We start from the raw sequence: 15,675 nt of genomic DNA, 5'->3' as shown, positions 1-15,675 counted from the left end.
AGTAGGACCTCAGAGGTAGTAATCTCAGGATTGCTACCAGTTCCACATGCTAGTCAGAGTAGAAATGAAAGAATAGGCAGGATAAATGAGTGGCTTGAGAGATGGTGCAGGAGGGAGGGGTTCAGATTTTTGGGACATTGGGACCGTTTCTGGGGGAGGTGGGACTATTACAAATCGGACGGTCTACACCTGGGCAGGACTGGAACCAATGTCCTAGGGGCTGCTTTTGCTAACGCTGTTGGGGAGGGTTTAAACTAATGTGGCAGGGGGATGGGAACCAAATGAGGAGGTTAGTGGACAGTAAGGAGGTAGTAACTAAAGCCTGTAAGGAACTAGATAATGAAGTCAGTGTGACTAAGGGGAAGAGTAGGCAGAGAGCAGATGATGAACGCAAAGGGACAGGTGGTCTGAGGTGCATTTGTTTTAATGCAAGAAGTGTAGTAGGTAAGGCAGATGAACTTAGGGCTTGGATTAGTACCTGGGATTATGATGTTATTGCTATTACTGGGACTTCGTTGAGGGAAGGGCAAGATTGGCAACTAAATATCCCAGGATATAGATGCTTCAGGCAGGATAGAGAGGGAGGTAAAAGGGGTGGAGGAGTTGCATTACTGGTCAAAGAGGGTATCACAGCTGTGTTGAAGGAGGGCACTATGGAGGACTCGAGCAGTGAGGCAATATGGGCAGAGCTCAGAAATAGGAAGGGTGCGGTAACAATGTTGGGGCTGTACTACAGGCCTCCCAACAGCGAGCATGAGATAGATGTACAAATATGTAGACAGATTATGGAAAGATGTAGGAGCAACAGGGTGGTGGTGATGGGAGATTTTAATTTTCCCAACATTGACTGGGATTCACTTAGTGTTAGGGGTTTAGATGGAGCAGAATTTGTAAGGAGCATCCAGGAGGGTTTTCTAGAGCAGTATGTAAATAGTCCAACTCGGGAAGGGGCCATACTGGACCTGGTGTTGGGGAATGAGCCCAGCCAGGTAGTTGAAGTTTCATTAGGGGATTACTTTGGGAATAGTGATCACAATTCCGTAAGTTTTAGAATACTGATGGACAAAGATGAGAGTGATCCTAAAGGAAGAGTGCTGAATTGGGGGAAGGGCAACTATAGCAAAATTCAGCAGGAGCTGGGGAATGTGGATTGGGAGCAGCTGTTTGAGGGTAAATCCACATTTGATATATGGGAGGCTTTAAAGAGAGGTTGATTAGAGTGCAGGACAGACATGTCCCTGTGAAAATGAGGCTTAGAAAGGGCAAGATTAGGGAACCATGGATGACAGGTGAAATTGTGAGACTAGCAAAGAGGAAAAAGGAAGCATACATAAGGTCTAGGCGACTGAAAACAGGTGAAGCTTTGGAAGAATATCGGGAAAGTAGGACCAATCTGAAACGAGGAATTAAGGGGGCTAAAAGGGGTCATGAAATATCTTTAGCAAACAGGGTTAAGGAAAATCCCAAAGCCTTTTATTCATACATAAGGAGCAAGAGGGTAACTAGAGAAAGGGTTGGCCCACTCAAGGACAAAGGAGGGAAGTTATGCGAGGAGTCAGAGAAAATGAATGAGATTCTTAATGAGTACTTTGCGTTGGTATTCACTGAGGAGAGGGACATGACGGATGTTGAGGTTAGGGACAGATGTTTGATTACTCTAGATCAAGTCAGCATAAGGAGGGGGGGGAAGTGTTGGATATTCTAAAAGGCATTAGGGTGGACAAGTCCCCAGGTCCGGATGGGATCTATCCCAGTTTACTGAGGGAAGTGAGAGAGGAAATAGCTGAGTACTTAACAGATATCTTTGCAGCATCCTTGAGCACATGTGAGGTCCCGGAGGACTGGAGAATTGCTAATGTTGTCCCCTTGTTTAAGAAGGGTAGCAAGGATAATCCAGGTAATTATAAACCGGTGAGCCTAACGTCAGTGGTGGGGAAGCTGCTGGAGAAGATACTGAGGGATAGGATCTATTTACAATTGGAAGAAAATGGGCTTATTAGTGATAGGCAGCATGGTTTTGTGCAGGAAAGGTCATGTCTTACCAACTTGATAGAATTCTTTGAGGAAGTGACAAAGTTGATAGATGAGGCAAGGGCTGTAGATGTCATATACATGGACTTCATTAAGGCGTTTGATAAGGTACCCCATGGTAGGCTGATGGAGAAAGTGAAGTTGCATGGGGTCCAGGGTGTACTAGCTAGATGGATAGAGAACTGGCTGGGCAACAGGAGACAAAGAGTTGTAGTGGAAGGGAGTTTCTCAAAATGGAGAACTGTGACCAGTGGTGTTCCACAGGGATCCGTATTGGGACCACTGTTGTTTGTGATATACATAAATAATTTGGAGGAAGGTATAGATGGTCTGATTAACAAGTTTGCAGATGACACTAAGATTGGTGGAGTAGCAGATAATGAAGGGGACTGTCAGAAAATGCAGCAGAATATAGATAGATTGGAGAGTTGGGTGGAGAAATGGCAGGTGGAGGTCAATCCAGGCAAATGCGAGGTGATGCATTTTGGAAGATCCAATTCAAGAGGGAACTATACGGTAAATGGAAAAGCCCTGGGGAAAATTGATACACAGAGAGATCTGGGTGTTCAGGTCCATTGTACCCTGAAGGTGGCAACGCAGGTAGATAGAATGGTCAAGAAGGCATACGGCATGCTTTCATTCATCGGACGGGGTATTGAGTACAAGAGTTGGCAGGTCATGTTACAGTTGTATAGGACTTTGGTTCGACCACATTTGGAATACTGCGTACAGTTCTGGTCGCCACATCACCAAAAGGATGTGGATGCTTTGGAGAGGGTGCAGAGGAGGTTCACCAGGATGTTGCCTGGTATGGAGGGCACTAGCTATGAAGAGAGATTGAGTAGATTTGCATTATTTACATTAGAAAGACAGAGGTTGAGAGGGGACCTGATTGAGGTCTAGAAAATCATGACAGGCATAGACAGGATGGATAGCAAGAAGCTTTTTCCCAGACTGGGGGACTCAATTACTAGGGGTCACGATTTCAAGGTGAGAGGGGAAAAGTTTAAGGGAGATATGTGTGGAAAGTTCTTTACGCAGAGGGTGGTGGGTGCCTGGAACGCATTGCCAGCGGAGGTGGTACAGGCGGGCACGATAGCGTCATTTAAGATGTATCTAGACAGATACATGAATGGGCAGGGAGCAGAGGGATATAGATCCTTGGAAAATAGGCGACAGGTTTAGATAGAGGACCTGGATCAGCGCAGGCTTGGAGGGCCAAAGGGCCTGTTCCTATGCTGTAATTTTCTTTGTTCTTTGTTCTGTGGCTGTCTATTAGGCACCTTAGCCATAATTCAACAGATGGCTGACATCCTTGAATAACAGTCCTGCTGTCTGTTCTACCTCTGAGGAAGTTCATAAGAAAGCCATCTGTTCAGCCTTGTTCAAAGGTTTCAATGTATTCAGCTCTAGAGCCGTTGTTTATATAATTCTGCAATGACATCCAATTTTAAATGCTTGGCTGAACTCCAATCCTCATTAATTGATTTAATTCTCTAGGGTTTGTTTACACAGCTATCAAGGGAACATTGAGCTATGTTTGATTGACAGTTCTATCAACTTAGGAGTTTTTTTGAAGTGATTTTTGATTGCCTGTCTATTCTGAAAGTTTTATGAACATTTAATAGGATTAAGCCCTTTTTCAAGAGGTGTTTGAATGGATGGTTATTTATTTTGACATTTTCCTGATCATTTCAGAAGATTTCCCTGTTTTGTCATGGGGCTACTGAATTTTGTGCAATGTGGATACTAGAAAAGTGTTTCAAATGATGTCTGGACTTTAAATCAACATAAAGATGAAAGCACACAGCATCAACATGCCACATCTGGTTCTCAACAACTTTTAACGCATAACTGTCCTTTCTCCATTACTCTAACAAATATGGACAATTACATCATGCTGGTCAATTTAATGTTCACTCATCCATTAAAGACAGTATCCTATTATCAGTTACTTTATTCAAAACTTATTTAACTTATCATGTAACATCTAATTGTGACAGTTACATTTGGCAACATCTTTTAAATACATCTGTCCAGAGGTTCCTAACTCCAGAACAGATATCCCCCAAGATTCATGACTCCTCTGAGGTAACATGAACCAGAATTCCAAATCAGTGTTATGCCCAATTCCATGAATCTTGTGGAGGCTCTAAAATGCCCATCCATATGATGGAAAAGCAAGGGTGGGATTGCTGCATAATGAGCTTGCCACTCAGTGCCAGCAAAATTTTCAGAAATGCGAGTGAGAGTGGGAATCTGAGAATGGAGTCCATTCAGCCTACCTTAAATCCCCTTGCCTCCATTCTGAAACACACATATGCATGAAATTCCAGCCCTTCTATTTTCTCGCATCATTAGAATCTTGCATGCACTTGATTTTCTCAGTCAATATAGAAGAAATTTCAGGCTGCAAAAACCACTGTCTCTGCTCAGAGACACTTTTATAGGCAGCTCTCTGCACCATAATGCGTCAGAACGAGACTTGACCTCGGGTCTGGCCTGCCAACATAAATCTTTATCAGAATATCAATTGCAGTCATTCCAACTACTTCCTTTTACAACCTCTGGTCTACTGAAACAGTTACTGACGCCTGGAATGACATTCCTACAGCAGCAAAAAACAACGGACAGTAAAGCATGAAAGAGGAACATGACAAAGACTGCTTTAGAATCATAGAATCCCTACAGTGCGGAAAGAGGCTATTCGGTCCATCAAGTCTGCACTGACCCTCTGAACAGCATCCCACCAAGACCCAGACCCCCACGCTATCCCCATAACCTCACATTGCCCATCCATTTAACCTGCACATCCTCGGACACTGCAGACAGTTTACTGAGGCCATTCACCTAACCTGCACATCTTTGGACTGTGGAAGGAAACCGGAGCACCCAGAGGAAACCCACACAGACACAGAGAGAACGTGCAAACTCCACACGGTCACCCAAGGTTGGAATCCAACCTGGGACTCTGGCACTGTGAGGCAGCAGTGCTAACCACCATAATGCTTTATTCTATATATTATACATAACAACTCTAATCGACAAAATATCTCAAAATATTTGGGATTAATAAACCATGCAAAATAAATTATCCAAAAGCTATAGCTTAAAATCCAAAATGAAACTGGAAAATACAAGAAGCAGAATAAAACTCCATCAAATCTTGAAAATCTTTCATTTGAATCATAAACTGAAAGATTAATGAGTTCCTTTATAATGTTAAACTAAACAAAAAAAGAGAACAACTGAGTTCGGAATTCTTAATACTAATCAGTTGATGTGTTGAATAAACTAGGATCAGGTTTTTTTAAACTAGTCAGAGGTTGAGTGTCAGATCATATATAAAGATTAGTCGAAGCAAAAAGAAAGATTAAATGAGTAAAAATCTCCAAAATGGAAGAGTCAAATGGGCTGAAAAATTGAAGAAGCAGACATGGTCGATGTTACTAATGTAATTTTTCAGACACCTCGGCTGCAGAAAGTTAAGGAAAGAAAATTCTTGAAGTTTGAATTTGGATTGGTTTGCACACTGTAGGCCCCGGATGTGAGAATTAACCTGCAAATGAGAGGACAGTGCAGCTGAAGCCGGAAGTACAAATCAGCAGCAATAGTAATACTTAAGACCATGAGATAAGAAGCAGAACGGGAGCATTTGGAGCATTGAGTCTGCTCCACCATTCAATGAGATCCTGGCTGAAGTAAAGAAACCTATGTTTAGCTTCTTCAATGTAGAACAGACTGTATCAAAAGCAGCACAAACAATCTGCCAGATTGAAACAAGTATTGTTGTCTGACATGAAGACTTTGGAGCCACATGCAGCAGCAAATCAAAAGATGCTGCATGGATAAGTATTTGGTGAGCTACATAAGAACATCTCATAACATACAATACACTGAAAAACATGAGTTATTCTAATAATAGATATAAAATGATATACCATGCATGTTGTTCTTTGTGAAAATGTAAGTTCCCATGAGTGTCTGTTGGAAACAATATTGATATAAAAAATTCAACAGTATCTATTTTCAAATTGTTCACAGGATGTAAGCCTTGCTAGTGAGACTAGAATTTATTGCACAAACCTAAACTATATTGAGAAGAAGGTTATGAGCCATCTTCTTGAACTGCTGCAGCTCAGTGTACTGTCAGGAAAGTAATTCCAGGATTTTGATTCAACAACAGTGACAGAATGGCAATAACTTTCCAAGTCAGCACAGTAAGTGGTTTAGAAAGGAACTTGCAGGCTTCCATGTAGCTGGTGATTCTGTGTTCTTAGGTGTCAGAGATCAGAGGTTTAGAATGTGCTCTCCCAATAGGTTGTAGTGCATCTTGTATCTGCCACTATATATTGTGGTGAAAGGAGTGAATGTTGAAGGTGTACACGAGTGCTATTCAAGCAGCCTGAGTTTTCCTGGATGGTGTTAAGCTTCTTGACTTTTGTTTGAGCTCCGTCTATTCAGGCAAGTGAAGAGTATTCCATCACACTCCTGACTTGTGCCTTGTAGATGATAGACAGGCTTTGGCATGTTTGAAGGTCAGTTACTCACCACACAATTCCCAACCTTTGACTTGCTCGTGCAGCCACAGTATTCATATAGGTAGTCCAGTTCGGATTCTGGTTAATGGTAACTCCCCAGGATATTGACAGTTGGAAGATTCAGCAGTGATAATGCCACTTTATGTCTTGAGAGATGATTGTAGTCTTGCTTATCGAAGTCTTCCACAGTGTGGCACTAATATTCCTGTCACTTATCAACCCAAACCTGAATGTTGTCAAGGTCTTGCTATACCTGGATTGCTTCAATATCTGAGGAGTTGCATTTGGCACTGAATGTGGTACAACAACTGGTAAACATCCCCAGTTCTCACCTTATAATGGAGGGAAGCAGCAGTTGGGCTTTGGTCACTACCCTGAAGAACTCGTGCATAATGACCTCCAAAAACCACAACCATCATCCTTCTGCCAAGTCTGACTCCAAACAATGAAGAGATTCCCAGTGACTTCAATTTTGCTATGACTCTTAGATGTAATAGTTGGTCAAATGTTGCCTGAATTTCAAAGGCAGTCACTCTCAGCGCACCTAGTAATGCAGAATAACTCATGCTTTGAACAATAAAGCACAATCATTTATATTGCCCTATCACCCATCTCCTGCCAGCTTTGTGACTAAGTGTACCGTGTCACACATTAATAATTTTTTAAAAACCATATAACGGCAAATCTTTAAACCAGAAATTATCTTGTGATTTTCCAAGTGCTCATTAACTGTGACAACAATGGTATCAAATCCACTGAGTTGAATTACTACTCTTGCAGTAACATTCATGCATCCACTTTCTTGTTTCTATTTTAATCTAAATCTCCTCTGTATATGAAACCAATTTTCTGTGTTATGTCCACAAAGGCATGAGATATTTTACCTCCCCATTTATCAAGAATGTGAGTTTCTGTTTTCTTCCGTCTAATTAGTCATTTCTAGCTTTTATTACATCTTTATTGTTCCACATTGGGACCATATTAAACCTTTCTCCTCAGTTGTATTTTAGTTTCAGGTTCACACCAGAGTGCAGTGTTAAGGAAAGGCAGCACTGTCAGGGGAGCTGTCTTTCTGCTAAAATATGAAACTAGTGTGTGCTATTCAGGTCATTCCCAATGGGACCAATTGAAGAAACTCCATGACTTCTTCATGCCCATCCCACTATTTATCCCCCAATCACAGTCACTGTAGCAGACAATATAATGACTAAAATTTCTAGACAGTAATTGATTTAAAGTTTACACAAGTGCAATCAATGATGCCCTGCACATAGGGAAATCAAGTGGAGCAGGTGGCACCCATTGCTCCAAGGCATCGTCTATGAGGAACCGACTGTACTGCCCAGCTTTTAATAGTGGTCATCAGTAACCCAAGATGGAGTGGCACACAGCTACTTTCTAGAGGAAACTGCGAAAGGGAAAGAAGTGACTTGACGACTACTGATAAGGAAATGGTGACCAGTGCTACAATGTGCATGGCCTTCTGAGGACAAATCACAATGATGATTAGCTTGGAGAAGGACAGACTCCTTTGACGCCAAATTCTGAGTCATCTCAGGCTTGGTCCATCTTGATCCTATGCTAAGCGCCAAGAAGATTCAGCCTCCTGTCTTTCTGTATATCAGAGTTAAATACTCAATGCTGCTTTTGACAATAGCCCTACTCTCTGCTGCCATTTCAACTATTCACAGTCTATATTTGAGGATAGATCCACCTTCCCCAGTCAACCATCCTGCCCAGTCAACTACAACAAGAATAGAAATTCTAAACAGGTGCAAAATCTACACTTAGCCTTAACAGAGAAGTTAGTCAAATCAAAGATCACAAAAATGGATAGCTTCCCTGTGAACCCATTTGTTTCTTCTAATAGCAAAGCAAGGAAGCATCCAACTCTGCTAACATAGCTTTGTTTCAACTGAAATGAAAGATGTAGTTGCTCATCTCAGTAAATCTTTCAACATTCAACAATCATTGTCTCATAGACATTATCATAGCTACTTTCACCTTCCAGTGGGATGCAACACTAATGGATCACAGATTGGTAAGAGGAGGGAATTCCAATAGAATGAAAATCCATCAGGTTTTATAAAGGGTGGACAATCTGCTCCACCAAATTTCCACTCAAACAGAGAAGACAAAGTATCTACCCGTACTGAGTGAAACCCCAAACACTGCCACGCGAGGTGTAATAAAGGTAGGTCAATTTAACATCATGTCCCCTCTTGTACCGTATAAATTCTAATATTGGATGCAAATCAATAACTTTGGGCTTTAGAACCAGGAGGGACCCCTTGACACATATTCTGCTCATGTCCCCACATTCAGACATTCTGTGCGCTAATAGCAAGAGTTCCAGGAGCCTGACAATTCTCAAGGTATGGACAATAAGCTCAATCCTTCCCCAGTGAGAAAGAAAGGTCACTCAAAATGAACAAGACCTTCCTCATCAGCACATGCATCTCCATCTCTGGCAAAATACAGATCCCACCCCCAAAATATCAATCATGTCACATGCAGAACAGCTGCCAATCAATGAAATCTGACCTTTGCCTGGAGCTGTGGAAATACCACAAAGTCTGTGGTCCATTCTTGGAGACGCACACAACACCAAGTATGCTCTCAACACTGCATTTCACCCACAAGTTACTCGGAATAACACCTCAATCAAAGTTTAGAATCCTTTCCCACTGAGTTCAATCTAACTCATCCCAAACCAAAGACCAAAGCCAAAGCAGCTGCTTCAATTTTCATCCACTCCAAGTTCACTGAAAACACCACTGTAGCGGGACAGATATCTAACAATGATGAGTCAAAATACAGAAGGGAGATAGAGGGCTTGGTGACATGGTGCAATGAAAGCAAATCTGTCTCTCAACGTCGGCAAAACTAAAGAACTGATCATTGACTTCCGAAAGAAAGGGGGAGAACACCCTCCAATCTACAACAATGGAACTGAGGCTGAGACAGTGAAGAGCATCAAGTTCCTCGGAGTGACGGTAACTGACGACCTGTCCTGGACTTCCCACGTAAATGCAACAGTCAAGAAGGCACAACAGCGCCTCTTCTTCCTCAGGCAGCTCAGAAAATTTGGCATGTCCATAAGGACCCTCACCAACTTCTACAGATGCACCATAGAATGCATACTGTCCAGGTGCATAACGGCCTGGTACGGCAACTGCTGTGCCCAGGACTGTAAGAAACTACAGAAGGTGGTGTGCGTAGCCCAGACCATCACGGAAGCCAACCTTCCATCCATGGATTCCATTTACACAGCTCGCTGCTGTAGAAAGGCTGCCAACATCATCAAAGACCCATCGCACCCTGGTAATGACTTCCTACAACCTCTTCCGTCAGGCAGAAAATACAGAAGCCTGAACACACGCTCAAGCAGGGTCAGGAACAGCTTCTTTCCGGTCGTTATCAGACTGTTGAATGGACTCTAGCCTCAAATAATGTAACCTGTGTACCTCTAAGTCTTTTTGATCTGTACATCCTTTGCTTGCTGTGATCTGCCTGTACTGCTCGTAAACAAAGCTTTTCACGAAATTTCGGTACACATGGGAATAAAATAGCAATCAATCAATCAAAAATCAATCAATCCTGTCGCTGAAACCCACATGTTCCCAGGGCAGAAACTGAATGCTTTCAATCCTTTCTCTCAAGTACCATACAGTCAGGAAGTGCAGTGCTTTCATAAATCATGTATGGAAATGAATCCTGAATTGGAATAAATGCATGCATGTAAACAGAACGTATAAAAATTATGAAATTCCTTTCCTGAAAGAACTTGTACATATGATGCTTTTCACAGGGCGGCACGGTGGCTCAGTGGTTAGCACTACTGCCTCACAGCCCCAGGGACCAGGGTTCGATTTCACCCTCGGGCGACTGTCTGTGTGGAGTCTGCACGTTCTCCCTGTGTCTGTGTGGGTTTCCACTGGGTGCTCCAGTTTCCTCCCACAGCCCAAAGATGTGCAGGCTAGGTGCATTGACTGTGCTAAATTGACCATAGTGTTCAGGGATGTGTAGATTAGGTTGGTTGTATGGTGATGGATCTGGGTGGGATGCTCTGGGGGTCAGTGTGGACTTGTTGGGCTGAAGGGCCTGTTTCTGCACTGTAGGGACTCTATGATAAATCAGGTTTTTACAGACAGCTGAGTAATTCTGAAATGTAGGAAACATGCAGCCAGTTCACAAACAACAACATAAATCATTTATTTTTTTCATGATATTGGTTGAGAGGTAATTGTTGCCGAGAGCACCAGGAAATGTGCCCTGATTTTCTCTGTACTGTTCCAAGTGAGCTTTGACATCCATGAAGAGGATAAATGGAACCTCGGTTCATCCTCTCATCTAAGTGAAAGCACCTTTGCCAGTGTAGCATTAATGTGTCAGCAAGATTCCACTAAAACTTTGAATGGAGCTAGGTAGCTCACAGGTTTGCTGGCTCAGATGATGAGAGCTATCAATGTGCAAAGATCAAGCAGTTCCTCACGGTAGTGTTTAAGATCCAAACATTTTCAACTGTTTCATCAATGACTGTCCCCCCTCCCCCCACCATAAGGTCAGAAGTGGGGATGTTAACTAATGATTACACAATGTTCAGCACCATTTGCTACTCCTCAGATACTGAAGTTGACCATCTCCAAGAAAAGAGAATCTAACCATCAGCCCTTAGTATTCAATGGCATTACTATCATTGAATTCCCCACTATGAACATCCTGGGGGTTACCGTTGACCAGAAACTGGAACAGCCATATTAAAAACTGTGGTTGCAAGCAGAGGTCAGCAGGTCTATGTCTATAACACACAAGTCATACAGTCATACAGCAAGGACCATGTCAGCAGTGTGATGGAATACTTTCTACTTGCCTGAATCAGTGTAGATCTAATGACATACAAAAGAAGCTCAACATTATATAGGCCAAAGCAGTCTACATTGCTTGTATTCCCATTCCCAACATTGACTCCCTCCACCCATTGATGCACAGTACCAGCAATGTTTACTAAAGTGCACTATAGCAACACCTTCCAAACTTGCAAACTTTCACCTAGAAGGACATGGGCAACATATATTTGAGAACACAACCACCTAAAAAGCTGCCCTCCAGTCACATGCCATCCTTACTTGGAACTATACAGCCTTAGAATTGCTACAGTGTAGAATGAGGCCATTTAGCCCATCAAGTCTGCAGTGACTGTCCAAAGAGCATCCCACCCAGATCAAGACTCAGCCCCAGCCCCAGCCCCAGCCCTCTCACTAACCCTGTAACCCTGCATTTCCCATGGCTAATCCAGCAAGCCTGCAGATTCCTGGACACAATGGACAATTTAGCATGGTCAATCCACCTTACCCGCACATCTCTGGACTGTGAGAGGAAACCACAGCACCCAGCAGAAACCCAGGCAGATAAGGGGAGAACGTGTAAACTCCACACAGACAATCACCCAAGGCTGGAGTCGAACCCAGGTCCCTGGTGCTGTGAGGCAGCGGTGATAACCACTGAGCCACCATGTTTATCCAACAGTCTTTCTTTCACTATCAATAGATCGAAATCCTGGAACTCCCATCCTTGGAGAACTGCAGGTGTACTTAGACCAAGTGGACTGCAATCATTCAAAAAGGTGTCTCACTACCACAATCTCAGAGGCAATTAAGGATGAGCAGAAAATGTTGGAATTTCCACCGATGCTCACTTCCCACGAAAGAACAATTTAAAAAGCAAATTAAGTATTTAAAGACAGTACAATAAATTAGTTCATTTAAACTTGTGAATTCAATATTTCACTGAGTACAGGCAAAACAAAATACTGCTACATTTATTTCTTTTTCTTTAAATTGTTTATAAAATGTTAATTAAACATTTTTTTACTGAGAGATAAGAATGGACTCCAGTTAGGAGACAAACTGCCCTGCCTTCACTAGCCAATTCTCAGAAATAGATACATTCAGAACTCACCGGTTGTCCTCCCCACCATCGAGGATTCAATTTTTCTCTACCTCGAAGGCTGAAATTGGCATCAAACACAGGGTCATGCATCAAGTTGCCAACAATTCCATGTGATTCAGGATAAAGTCCCTTTGTACGAAAAAGCGAAGCAAATTGATTAGATGTGAGTTCTATTCGTTAGAATTTACACAACCTTTCTCACACCAAGTAATTTCACTAGGGAAAATATGCATCTAAGACCTGAACATAGAAAATTAGAACTGGAATTCAAAGCTGTATTTCTACATTATTTATGTAATAGGAAAGAGCAGGAAAACCAACATTTGTGTTTGCTTGGAAAGAAAAAAAAACACTTTAAATGGGTTTAATACTCCCAACGTTTTTTTCCTCTTATTTCAGTTTCCAATGTATTGCTTATTCACCAATTTCGAAACCTGGACTCCATTCTGCACATAAAATGTGCTGAAATTTTGAAAGAGGGGGAAAAAGGTATTGACACAGCATTAATAAAAACACTATGGCCATTAATGAATCTGATATATTTCCTTTTCCTATGTAGACAGGGTCTCCACTATTTTGGTACATTAAGGCTTGTTTATCATGAAATTAGTTTAAAGCAGGTTCTCAACAAAAAAGTAAAAAGAAGAAGAAAAAAGACTACACATGATTACCAGTAAGGTTTTTTTTAAGCTCTAAAGACATTGCTTGCTCAATTAGTTCCCAGCCCTCACTTAAGCTTCATAGGGCCACATGTATCATTTAAAAGAAAATAACCCCCACACTACTGTCCTAAAAGCCTCCATTATTAATTTTTCTTCTAAAAAATTATCTTCCTGAGGAGACTGACAGCATATTGCAGTCTGGTACCCTCATCTATCAGCAAATGTTTAGTGTGTTGGCAGCCCATACATGAGTAATTTAATATAAAAGTCATCACAAATAAGCCTTATCCATCCTCACCAGGCATTCATGTATGAACTTTCAGCAGGGTCTACAAGCAGCAATCAGACCAGAAAGAAAAAAAATATACAAAATGCTGGAAACATTTGTCAGCAGCTAATAAGAAAAATCACAGGTTAGCTTTGCAAGTATCGACTTTCTGTCTTTTTTTGTGTATGTTTTCAATTTCAGCAAATAAATTCTTTTTTTTACCTCTCCCCTTCCTTGGAACACTTGGGTGAATTGAAGACTTTTATTTACTGCCTCTGATGACATTGACTAAAATGACAGGAACAAGGAAATATACCTGAGACTTTCCAAATCAACATAGCACAGTACCATGCCATGCAGTGCACCCATCTACAGGACTATCATGTGAATTAATTAATTCACAAAATGAAAAGAACAGTTTGATTTCTATCAAAGTACATACTAACTAATATCAAAATATATCCAATTTGAATTCAAGAAATCCAATAACTCAATATTTCACATTCAATAATTTGCCAGAAATAAAGAAACTGGATCACTATTAAAATGCATGATGCTACTTTTACAAAAGTTAACACTTACAGTAGCAAGGGTGTACATATTTGGGAAGGTTTTAGTCGGATAAACAGGCCTCATGTAGGGGGCATGAGTTCCACACGATCCTAAATACAAAGAAGGTTGTTACCATCTGCAAAAATGTGTGTTACAATATTGACACTATGCCACTGATCACTATGGGGAAGAAATATGAATATGTAGTCTTCTTTAAATCATGCAGAATATATCGCTTGAATTTGGCGTAAGGTTCTCTGAAATTATCAACTCGCATTTTTAAAAATGCATTTACATTTGGAAATGCTCAGCATCTGTATTTATTTTTCAATCATTACACAATGGTTGAACAGATTTTGATGAAGGCAAGATGTGTAGCATCACTTCAAATGCACATCTGGAATTCATCATAATATAGGTTAGTAGGTCTGTATGAAGCCCAAAACCTTACAACAGTAAAAATCAGGGACAAAATAAAAATGAAAGATAGGTATTACACTGTGTTAATACAAGGAACATACTAATAAAACCTCTGGAGTAGATTTAGTGCAACTTTCTAAAACTGGTGATAAGGACCAGCACAAACAAAAGTTAAGAAATATCATAAATGCTGGTAATCTGAAATAAAAACTAAAACAAATGCTGGGAAGTCCCTACATATCAGACAGCATCTGTGCAGCAAAACTAAATGACCATTTCAGATTGATCACTTTTCATCAGAACTGAAGAAAGACCGAAATGTAATGGGTTTTAAAGCCAACAGAAGGGAGAAGTACTGACAAAACAGAAGGTCACTGTTAGGATGGAAGACACAAGAGATGAACTAACAAAAGATTTAATGATTCAGGCCAAGGACAGAAAGGTCAGAACGGAAGCAAGGTGGAGAGTTGAATTAAAAAGTGACAGAGAGCTCAGAGTCATGCTTGTGGAATGAGATGGAGTTTCTCAAAGTGGTCAGCCGGTCCACATTTTGTCCTTGTAATGTAGAGAAGGCCACATTGTGAGCAGTGAATACAGTGTACTAGACTGAATGTGTACAAGTAAATTTACTGTTTCATTTAGGAGTGTTTGGAGCCTTGGTGATGAGAACCCACTTTGCACCCTTCCTGCTTTTTATTTCTATTGAGGTCAATAGAGACGTCGAACAGTCTACCAATTGACCAACAGCCATTTTATGTTATTGCATTAAATCAGAATCTACTCCACTGTATCTGCACAACAACTCAAATGTTACAGGTAGTCAAAATAAGACAGTTACTTTGAGAGAGTCTCTTGTGTACAAGCAAAATACAAAAGGTTTCTATGCTGTCACAGTAGAGACAGAGAATTCTACTTTCTCCAAAAGCTTGTGTTTTTTTAGGTTTTCAAGGAGTACAGGGTTTGCTTCAAACCACAGATTTGTTTGACTTTACTTATGAATGTTATATTACTTTGTGTAAATCAAACAGAGCTGAAAATAAGGACAGAAAACACATTTACCTAAAGTGATTAACTCCTTCCTACATGGAAACTCTAATTACTTCATGCAGAAAATAGCTGGATCCTACTGGACAGTTTGGAAGAAAAACTGCTATCAGAGCAGTATCTCCCTCAACTTTTCTCTCGTGGTTTATAGTTTGAAAATGAATTATCTGCTGAAACAATCCACTTTCAAGCAGAGAGCTACTTG

General features: G+C 41.1%; 2 protein-coding genes across 3 annotated transcripts in view; one reads left to right on the top strand and one right to left on the bottom strand.

Annotated features, from left to right (window-relative positions):
• Window positions 1-15,675, bottom strand: part of enpp2 (ectonucleotide pyrophosphatase/phosphodiesterase 2) — a 105,398-nt gene that overhangs the window by 66,652 nt on the left and 23,071 nt on the right. For both annotated transcript variants that reach the window (XM_048595807.1, XM_048595806.1), the window contains exons 8-9: window positions 14,037-14,116; window positions 12,534-12,653 (exon numbers count right to left, since the gene is read on the bottom strand). In XM_048595807.1, the coding sequence (XP_048451764.1) occupies window positions 12,534-12,653; window positions 14,037-14,116 (200 nt within the window). The remainder of the gene's footprint in view (window positions 1-12,533; window positions 12,654-14,036; window positions 14,117-15,675) is intronic.
• Window positions 1-15,675, top strand: part of LOC109934864 (CCN family member 3-like) — a 133,709-nt gene that overhangs the window by 96,236 nt on the left and 21,798 nt on the right. The window lies entirely within an intron of this gene.

This window comes from Rhincodon typus, chromosome 4, assembly GCF_021869965.1.
Source record: "Rhincodon typus isolate 14 chromosome 4, sRhiTyp1.1, whole genome shotgun sequence".
NCBI lineage: Eukaryota > Metazoa > Chordata > Chondrichthyes > Orectolobiformes > Rhincodontidae > Rhincodon > Rhincodon typus.
Note: the sequence above shows the minus strand (reverse complement) of the source record. Positions and strands in the feature narration are given on the sequence as shown.